Source organism: Corvus brachyrhynchos, unplaced genomic scaffold (genome assembly GCF_000691975.1).
Source record: "Corvus brachyrhynchos isolate BGI_N302 unplaced genomic scaffold, ASM69197v1 scaffold56, whole genome shotgun sequence".
In the NCBI taxonomy this organism is placed as follows: domain Eukaryota; kingdom Metazoa; phylum Chordata; class Aves; order Passeriformes; family Corvidae; genus Corvus; species Corvus brachyrhynchos.
The window spans coordinates 6,007,640-6,017,697 of NW_008238664.1; the positions used below are offsets into that span (position 1 = coordinate 6,007,640).

General features: G+C 44.6%; 1 protein-coding gene and 1 long non-coding RNA gene across 2 annotated transcripts; both read right to left on the reverse strand.

Annotated features, from left to right (window-relative positions):
• Positions 1–202: 202 nt before the first annotated feature.
• Positions 203–2,470, reverse strand: LOC108447551. The gene is made up of 2 exons (XR_001863174.1): positions 1,092–2,470; positions 203–743 (listed from the first exon to the last, which is right to left on the reverse strand). It is a non-coding gene; the product is annotated as an uncharacterized LOC108447551 (long non-coding RNA).
• Positions 2,471–4,144: 1,674 nt separating this feature from the next.
• Positions 4,145–9,376, reverse strand: PHF5A (PHD finger protein 5A). Its single transcript, XM_017737862.1, has 3 exons — positions 8,393–9,376; positions 7,849–8,015; positions 4,145–4,861 (listed from the first exon to the last, which is right to left on the reverse strand). The coding sequence occupies exons 1-3, from the start codon at positions 8,433–8,435 to the stop codon at positions 4,772–4,774; spliced, it is 300 nt and encodes a 99-aa protein (XP_017593351.1). The 5' UTR covers positions 8,436–9,376; the 3' UTR covers positions 4,145–4,771.
• Positions 9,377–10,058: the final 682 nt, after the last annotated feature.

Below are 10,058 nucleotides of genomic sequence, written 5' to 3' on the forward strand. Positions count from 1 at the left end.
GCCGCGGCCTCTCCGTCCCGGGTGCTCCCGCACCGCGGAACCTTCGCGGGTTCGGGCACGGTTCGGGGTTACAGGCTGCCCTGAGGAAGGACAACCGTGGTGACGGCCATCCCTGGGGCCAGGGGCCGATGGCGGCACCTCCATTGCCAAAGGCTGAGCTGCACCGCCCACTGGCAAGCTGAAGGCACTCTCACCCAGCGCACACACAGATCCACACCCTTTATTTCAAAGCATACCCATTACTAGTTCCAGGAAAATGAAGAAAATGCCGACAGGCATCCCCAGGCCGTGTATTTTACAGTCCAAGGTCACACCATCTTGCACACACACCACTTGCAAAGGCTGCTTGCTGTCCACACATAAAGCAGCTTTTGACCCAAGTGACAGTCCAAACTAGTGGAAGGGACACCAAGAATGGTGTTTCCAGGCTCTCCCAGCCACATGTCCTACATCTTCCTCAGTGCTGACACAAGCATTACCGCAGTCTCTGTTGCAGCAGGGGTAGCTGGCCTGGTAACCATCTCCCAAGTGCAAAGATACAAAGTTCATCTCTTGCTCCATTTCCACAACAGTCCTCAGCCTCCTTCTGGGCTTGGTTTGTCCTCCCTCATTCAGGAACACTTTAGCTCAGGTACTGCCTTTGCCACGGAAGAGCATTTCTTTGAGGCCAGCCAACACCATGTGTTAAGAAATCTATTAATGTTCCTTCCCAGACACAGCAGCCACCTTTGCTCATTTTCCCACTGATTAAAGAAAAAAAAACAACAACTTTTGAAGTTTTTTTCCTGCAGGGGAAGGGGAAAGAGAAGTGGAAGATTTATGAGAGCTATTATGAGGAGCCTTATTTTCGTCACTCCTATTTTAAAAGGAATTTAGTTACAAATGAACAGCTTTTTTTTTTTTTTTTTCAATTATTCCCTTGCTTTGCTGGAAAAAAACCCATGCTGTCAGCCAGAGATCAGGAAGTTAAAACGACTGAGCTATTTTTAGCATCATTAAGCAAAAAAAGGCAATTACATTTCTAAAATTCTATTATTGTTTTAATAAGGTGTTACTAAGAGGATGTCACATATTAGGGATCTTTAAAATACCTGTGCCTTGATTGTGCTCCTTTAATTATGGCGTTGCCCTTGTACACACGCAGGCAGAGGAATTCTGTCACAGTATCTGCTCCTGCATTCTCAGCCATTTGGCTCTTACGTCAAAGCAGAGCTACCGTGTCACATGTGCATGGGGACGGGAGCAATTGCCAAGCCACTGGGACAGAGCTCGTTTGGTCGGGTTATTTAATGCCAAGGAAGGGGAGTCAGGTTATAATTGGGCATAATTAATATCGCCATACCCTGAATCCTCTGTACATTCAATTCACATGACAACCCCAAGGAAATGAAAAATTCTTTCCTGCTATTGAAAAAGGCAAACATCTCCAGCTGATGTCTGTAATGAGAAAATAACAGCTCCTGTGCAGATAAAGTTTCAGAAGCGAGATTTTGTCCGTGCAGCTCCCACGGGAAAAGCTCACAGGCAGATTCCAGGCCTTCATCTACCTTTTTGTTTTGTCTTTTTTTAAAGAAAAGTAATGCTTGGGGCTCAAGGGCTTTGTCAAGACAAGGTCTAGGTGGTTCAAGGGACTGGAGGTATGTTACAGAGCTATTTGCTGAGCTCAGCTGTGGCTGGCAGTTGGTCTGAAGGGGTGTGTAACAGGGAACACCTACATTTCAGAACACAGCAATGCCTTGTTAGTACTGGCAACAGAGGCCAATTTCTTAATAGGCCAAAAGGTCCCATGTTCTCTCCTTCAATGTAAATATTTGAAATTAAAGGGTTTTTTTAAAATTTGTTATGCAACACTTTAATAAAAAAACCCCCACTACCTAGGAAAGTAATGGCAGGAAGACACATTTAGCTCCATGCATTAGGATTTGAAGACAGCACCATGGGGGTTCAGCTGCCACGTTGACAAAGCTGTCCCTGTCTCTCCCACCCTTCCCTGCTGTTGCCACACAAGTACTTTGCAGCTGGCAGCCAGGGCGCCCCTGAATCTGGCTGCACAGGACTCCACAGACTGATGAAGTCCTTCCAAAGCTTGGCCTGCACACAGCAGCAGGACGTGTCTTGTCTCATTCCCCCCCTGTGGGGAAACTTGCCCTTTTAGCACATGCTCTGGTCTCCAGTACTGCAAGGCAATCTCCTTCTCCTGGACAAGTACTTTAAAATCCATTTAGGTGAAAAATACTGCAGTTTTCTAAAGGCCCTGCCTAGGTATCATCTACTGGTACCGAGAAATCATTGCCAGGCAAGCAAAGAGTTATTTTTCTGGGCTACAAAAATGTGTCCATTACCCTTGTCTGAATTAGCAGCTTCAGGGCAATGTTCTGTCCATGCTCTGAAAGTACCAGAAAGGCAGTGGCACTGAACTGATCTGAGCACCAGCAGCATTTGGCATGCTCCCTGGAGCTGTCTGAGCAAACAAGGCAAAGGGGAAAAAGCCTGTCCCTCCCTCTCTCCACCTGCCCAGTGACTCAGAACAACTAGAAATGGCAGCTTAACTCTCAGAATCCAGACTGATATGTCCAGCAGTCAGCGTGAGGGCATCAAGAGTGCCAAGAAAGTGAGTATGCTCAGCCATTTTTGGGGATGGGGGAAGGGATGGGGACACTCGTACCTCTACAGCAAGCCCTGCCTGGCTGATCCTGCTAAATGATTAGGAACAAGGGGTGCTCTAAAATTAGCTCACCAGGGGGTATTGGTTCTGAGGTAAAAAATAATTCCTTACTTTATTTCCCTCTACCTTCACTGAAAAACTTTTGTCATCTTCCAAATTTCCAGGAAAGAAAAAAAATACGTACAAACTTTCTGCATTCCTAGTTTGATAATTTGGGCAGCCTGACTGAGGGTAAGTGATAAATTCTGGTTGAAGTGATAAAGTTCCAGGTACAAAAAATCTGCATGTCATGGCCTGCTTTTCAAGAAATACAGCATTTAAAATGGCTGATAACAGGTCTGACATGGGCTTCTGGGTCTACAGAGGCAGTTGCTTATTCCCATTGAACTGCTTTGGGAGAATAGGTTTGCTGTAACCAATGAGCTAGATTGCTCTGAACACCTTGGCAAATGGCATCCACCAGAAGCTGTGTAGGGGAACCATGGTGCAGGGAAGAAAACATACTCTCAGATACTGCAAAAAGCCTGGAAAAGAAACCTGACAGAATTAATAGCTGGGGGCAGGAGAGGGAGGAGCAGCTGAGATAGCTGTAGGGCCAGTGATAGATAAAGCCAGCTGCAGCAGGGGAAAAATTACTTTTGAGGGGAGGATAATCACAACTTGTGTGCTTTTCACTTTTATCCAAATGGTTGCAGCAGGTAGAAGAGGCATTTAAGCCAAAGAGTAGTTAGAGGAATTGGTACTAGGCTCAAAGAAATAGCTGAAATCCTGGAAGGGGCACAAAACAAAAAAAGGTCTTGGGGCTCTGCACCCCAAGACTGCACAAAGACAACCATGTTAGTGTAGCACACGCTCTGCTCAGACTACAAGCGCTTGGAGGACTACAGGGCACACACACTGAGCCAGGACCCTGATTTAACCATCTGAGGAGTGTACACACCCGTGGGGAACTCAGTTCCGCCTCTGCACAAAGGCGCCTGTTCCCAGATCTTTGCTGAGCCAACAGACTGCTTTTAGCCTGTACTGGTATTTGACAAACAAGCAGCCTCTGGTTTCCAGCACGCACACGGCCAATAGCCTAGAACACAATAGTTGGTTTCCCATTACAGCAGGGAAGGCTTTAACTTATTCACAAGAACAGGATAGCAAGTCAAATAGCTTAGTAGGTTTTAGAAAGGGATTGGATGTTTGCACGGTGAAACAACATCCACAGCCGTATTAGCCAGGGTAAGGGTTACAAGCTCAGCGATCCTCATGCTACGGGACAAAATGATCAGTGGCTGGGATCACAGGCAGACAAAAGCAATAGCCGTTCCCTGAAGCTCCTTGCAGCAAGGTCACGTGGCCATAAGCAGACACTGTCAGAAACCAGATAACCCATTGTGAAGTGCTAGCTGGGCTAATCCTTCGTGTCCCCAGAAAGCTCCAGAGAGGCTAGGCACAGAATGAACCAAAGAGAAATTCTTGTTTTACAAAAAATAAAAACCCAAAAGAAAAAGTTTTATTGGTATGCATCCTACAGGAATGGTTACAAGAAATGGCCTTGGATTAATCTGTCAAAGAAAACATGGAACAGCTGTGCTCTCCCTAGGAAGGCACCAGCCACGAGCAGGTTCCTTACAAAACAGGGCAGCATGGAAATATACTGGAGGAAGGGAGGAGGGGAGCAGATTGATGCTCTGTTCTTCAACACTAATGGATGGGGCAATTTCAAACAATTGAGAGGAGGCCCAGTAAGAAAAACCTCAAGCTGTAACACCTCTAGTGCGTTTCTCCACACTAGAAACACACTTGCCATTTTTACTGAGCTGGTCTCCTCTACATGGAAGTGCTTGCCCACTCTGCTTTGCCTAGAGAGATGGGGCAACTGCTAGCAGAGCTTCTGCAAAGGCAAGAGACAGTAATCTTCATTTGCCCTCTCTCATCATTGGTTCTGATCAGGTTTCAGTCTCCATTCAGTCTGTTATTTCTCCAACCCCAAGTATATTACTGAATTTGTACTGCTTTAGAAAAAAATAATCAACCAGTTTTCAATAAGACTAAAGTCCAGAGATGTTCCAAGACCCTCTTGCCAACCCAACAGGAGGTAGCCACGTACGAATAGGATCACCTCTTCTTGAAGCCATACTTTTTCCTTTCATAGAAAAGATCTGTCTTGGAACTGCCCAGGTTGACGATCTTAGGGCAACCATCCCTCTGTAAGAAGAGAAAATGTAAGTTAGAAAATGGGCAAACACAGAACAACATCATAGTTTCAGTAGGTTCTCAGTTCCCACACTCTTCATCCCATTCTCAACACATTTCAAACACCTGTACAGACAAATTACTCTCCAGTAAGAGAACTGGAACAGAGAAGAGGATGGATATCTTTTCAGCATTACTGTAGGACATGGTCTCCCTCAGGGCCAAAATGGAAAACAGCTCATATAACATCAGCCATTTAATGAAAAGGATGCTCAGTGCCTCAAGACTGAATTCTTTCTAAATTAGGATATGCAGGACTTATAGAGCCCAGAGGAATAACCCTTCCCCTCTTTAGCCGAGAAGAATCTTGCTGCTCTAGATGCCACCAAACCATTCTTGTGTTTAGGAACCCCTCTCAGCTGTGACAGCAGAACTGAATCTCAGATTTCTTGCATCCTGGATCAATTACTGCAGAGGCTGTACAGTCAGCTACTCACAGCAGCTACGCAGGTAAGTTCTTGTACCTGAATTCCAGTAGATGGTGAGGAAAAAACCACAAGAAAAGCAAGGGGAGTAGGGGAGACCCTCCTGAGAGGTGTGGTTGCAAAACCAAATCAGAAATGCACCTCTTGGTATACCTGGGAACATTTGCCCGTGGGCCACCTGAGCCCAGCATCTGCATAATTCTTTAGGGCAAAACATTATGGCTGGCCACAGCAGCTGTGAGGGGCCCAGAAGGCAGAGGAACACGTGTCCTTGGCTGATGTGCAAGCCTGAGTGCATTACATTTAGAAAGCCCCTGGGCAGATGTCAGATGCTGTAGAATCTGCACCCAAGCTGCCTGGCTCCTGTGCCAGAGATGGAATCTGGTGGGGAGGATCTGCATGATAGGAATAACAGGAGAGGTGGGGAACAGAAATCATCCCTCCCCCATACACCTGCCACAACCCATTTCTAGCTATTGTCTCCTTATTTCATTTTGAACCTCAATAGTAGGACTCTTTCAAGCCTTGCCTCCCACGATCCATAGAGTCTGTTCAGATCCTGACAGCCTTATTGCAGGGCTCTGTTCATTCTTCCACCTCCTCCTAAGGACACAGCTCATGAGCATGCTCCTTTCTCCAGGAAAAGATTACTGTTTGCAACTCACATCCTGGGTGAAAAGGTGGGAATCTGGCCCTCACCCACAGATCAAAGTGGGCTGAAACAATACTTCATTCCTTCCTCCACCAGAATAAATGAACCAAGAGTAACCAGGTCCTTTGCCTTGTGCCCAATAGCATTCCACCTCTGCCCTCCATTTCATTTGCTTTCTTGCTTCACTTTCTTTTCCAGTCTTTCTCTGAGGATGATGGAAGTGCTGTGGCTGAAACCTTGGACTGTTAAAGCTTCAGGTACAGAGCTCTGTCCATCTCTTTTTTTTGTTCACACCAGCACCAGACACCATAACTGTGACAGGCAGCAGCACACTTAATTTTCCTCCTTCTGAGCTCCCTACACTTGTGCCAGCACTTTTCAATCCTGAAACAAATCATGTCAAATCTGCTGTTTCAGATCTGCAAATTCACATCTGCATGAATATGTAACATTTGAGTTTTCTGCTATGGAGCAACTTTCTTCACTCAGGTGTTAAAATACTCTGGACCTGTTATTCTCCTCTAGCTCTATGTTTTCTACAGTCCTCCCTGACAGAGCAGCTGGCTATTTCACACCTGAACCAGACATGATAAGATACAGGTGATCTTAGGTTATGATAAACACCTGTTGGGAATCCACATGAATTGATAAAAATAAAACCAAGCCTGTTTTACTCATGACTTATAAAGCCACTTGTCTTCATTCCAAAGGCATGTGAACAAAACTACTATTTCTCAAAGCATTTTTAAAGTAGGAGGCAGCATCACCATCACAGCACTTATATCCATATCTAGAAACAGAGAAATACTATGGTCCTGTTAGATGTAATGACTTAATTCAAATGAAGACCTGCTCCTGTCCTGGATTTGGCTGCAGTCCTCTAGAGAAAACAGGCACTGGAGAGAATTAAACCAGCAACTCACTCAGCTGAGGACACTCCTGTAAATCGCTCTGAACCACTCTCTCAGCATGTTCTTCACAGTCATTAGGGTGCACAGGAAATGATATTTGCAAAACACAGGGCAACCTTTAACAGACACTCTCATAGCTACCAGACCTATATTCTGGGATAGCAGAACTGTAAGCATCATGTTCTTGTTCTTCTGTAAGGTCTTTCTAATGCTTTGTTGCAGTTCTTCATCTCCTGCACTCATGTTGGATTATTAACAAAAGCCTTACAAGGAGTGAACAGCTGCCTTATTTCACATGTGCAGTGGCTATCTTTCAGTACAACATTATAAAAAGATTATAGCTCTGACTGTAGACAAAAGGGACCATTACACCAAAAAACATTAGCAGAAAGAGTTATCTACAATATACACCATTCCAGAAAAGAATAAGAAAATATAAATTGTATCCCATTGAAATGATACAAGCATCAAACTTGTGAAACACAATTACCAGTGGAGCCACTGGACACTAAGGACCAACTTTATGTTGTTATTCAAAGGAGAACAAAGGTTTTGATTCCACAGGCCTTACAGTACCATATGTGCTCTTAATCAGTGGCTCATAATGGACTTCTAGTGAGGAGCTGCTCCTGCCCCTGCCTTACAGTGTCTGCAATGTTTCTGACCCTGGTGAAACCTAGGCTGGAGAGGTAGTAAGATAACAACCTGAAGTGGTAACAAGCAGTGCGTGAAGGAAATGAACTGTGAGCATGTGAAACAGTCAGATCCTTAAAAGGAAGAGAGTTACAATTCCTCAAAATGCTTTGCAAACACAGGGAACCATCAGAACGGGAAGAAAGGTTTGAGGTACTGCAAACGAGTGCCAAGCATCCCATGTCCCAGCACTAATTTCAGCAGCTCCAAGCCCTTAAAGGTAAGCACGGCTACCATGTAGCTGGGATGGCAACATACATCTTTTTCCTGGATGGTGCACTCCTTGCAGTAGTAGGCGTCGGACACTCCGGGCCCCCCGCAGATGACGCAGCGGCCCTGGTAGGAGCCGTAGTTACACTCGTCACAGATGCGCACCAGGGTGCAGGGCCGCACGTACGAGTCGCAGATCACGCACTTGCCGTCACCTGCGAGCACAGCAGAGCCTTTGGTTACAGAATGGCCTTTTTGCCACCCCCCACGTCAGAGGAAAAGCTTCCTAGTCAAAGAACTTGCCTGTACACTCAAAGACAATATAGCTGAACTGCAGAAATGTGCCTTGCAGGCACAGGGCATAACTTTGTACTGCACACAGACTTGAGAGGAACAAGGGCCGTGGCCTGCAATATTCGAGGGGTTTTTTTTAATTTAGTCATACATTCACAGTCAGGGAAGAAACCCAAAGTTACTTCTTTGTGATTAGCCAAGACTTGCTTAGACTGTACCACTACTTTTATGCTACAACTTTTCCTGACTTTTTCACTTAAAAAAGAAAAAGCCACACTGACAGGACTAGTGTCCTTACCTACACAGAAGCAGCAGTGTAAGCTTCTCCCACAGTGCCACATCAACAAAAGTCTGGAGTTACTATCCTCAAAGAGATAAGAGACTGTACTCGTGGTCCCTTTAATCCTTTATCTGTGAGAAGGCCAAAGAAAGGGCAAACTGCCATGAATGGCCATTTCACAAAAGTTGCTCTTGCTCTCTCACAAGGAACTGAGTGAAATTCAAGTAGTCATACCATACAGGCAAGGAGCCATCAGATGCCAGGAACAGTTTCTGCTGCGCTGGACCTTAACCAAAACACTGACCTACAGATGAAAGGCTTCATATCCCATTACCAGTTCCCAAGCTATCTAATCCTGACTCCCACAGACAGCTTGCCTAACCTGCTCTTAAATCTCTGGTGTGATAGCCCTCAGCTACTACCAATGGGAATTTGTTTCACTGTCAGGTGCTCTTGAAAACGATTGTCTTGCTTCAGACTGTCCTTCTCCCACCTTACTTATTTTCACACTATTTTTGAATCATAAACTACTCACTTCATTTGTCCTGTTCCCTTACAAGAGCAAACAACAGATCACAAGGATCTAACAACAGATCATACTCTTTCTTCCCTTTCACGGCTAAGCATTCGATTCCATGGGGTTTTTTTCCTGTTCTAACTCTAGACGTTTGCCCTCCATTTCTTCTCCTAGATGCTGAATCATACTTTCCCACAATATGATGAAGCCAGAATCCAAAAATGTTTTTTTTTCCCCCTGCTTTGAAATAATCAGGATGAGATTTTGGCATTACACATTACAAGTATCTAATGAAGTACTTACTGTAGCCTCAGCCACAGGAAATGCTGGCAGCAGCTACTCACTCTAGAACTGCGTTCCTGTGAGAGTCTGTTTGAGCTTGCAACTTTTTAAGTATTCCTTGAGTTACACTTGCAACATTAAGGTAATTGTTCCGGTCTCAGAGTGACATCAAGTTTGTGGTTAAAGCAAAAATAGATTTCAACCTTCAAATCTAAACTGCATGCCCTAACCACACCACCATGTTATCAAGCAACTAAATGTGGACACTATACTTACATTTTTCACAGAGTCTTCCAATTGCTGAAAGAAAAAAAATAAAGAAAAAAAATTATTTGAGGCAGGAGAAAAATCTAAGTAACTACAAGCTTGAATGTCGAATAATTATCTTCTGTAATGAGCAGTCCTTAAAAAAACCTGAAGGTTAAACCACAGAAACAGTTTGAGCATAAACACAAACATTCATGATAAACAATATATATCCTCCTGGAGATATTTACCAAGACCAAAGATGCACTGTGAATGCACAATGACACCCCTCTGCAGTAAGAAAACACACATTCATTATTCCACTTCAAACACAGCCAGTGTGTCGGACTGAAGGAAATGCTGTACATGAGTCTTGGCACAGTTTTAGACTGGTTTAAGGGGGGGGGGGGTGTGGAAAAAAAATCAAGTGTTTGTTTAAAGCAGCCCAAACACCTTCTTTGCTTTAGAACATGAGGGTAGTTAAATGTATCTTAGAAGTCTTGTCACTTGTCTAGGACACTCACAGCAATGATTTTAGGAATTTGGATAAATGCGGTAAATATCGAGTTTCAAAGACTAGATGTCCACATTCACAAAGACTAAATAGTGATTTGGCTGAAGAGACAAGGGGTTTGTCAG

What these genes read in the sequence shown, in the direction of transcription:
- PHF5A (XM_017737862.1), bottom strand. Translation starts at nt 8,435, where the DNA reads ATGTGGCACTGTGGGAGAAGCTTACACTGCTGCTTCTGTGTAG. An exon ending in ACACTGCTGCTTCTGTGTAG is followed by an intron (nt 8,016 to 8,392) that starts GTAAGGACACTA and finishes CTGTGCTCGCAG; the next exon opens with GTGACGGCAAGTGCGTGATC. An exon ending in GCACCATCCAGGAAAAAGAT is followed by an intron (nt 4,862 to 7,848) that starts GTATGTTGCCAT and finishes CTCTTCTTACAG; the next exon opens with AGGGATGGTTGCCCTAAGAT.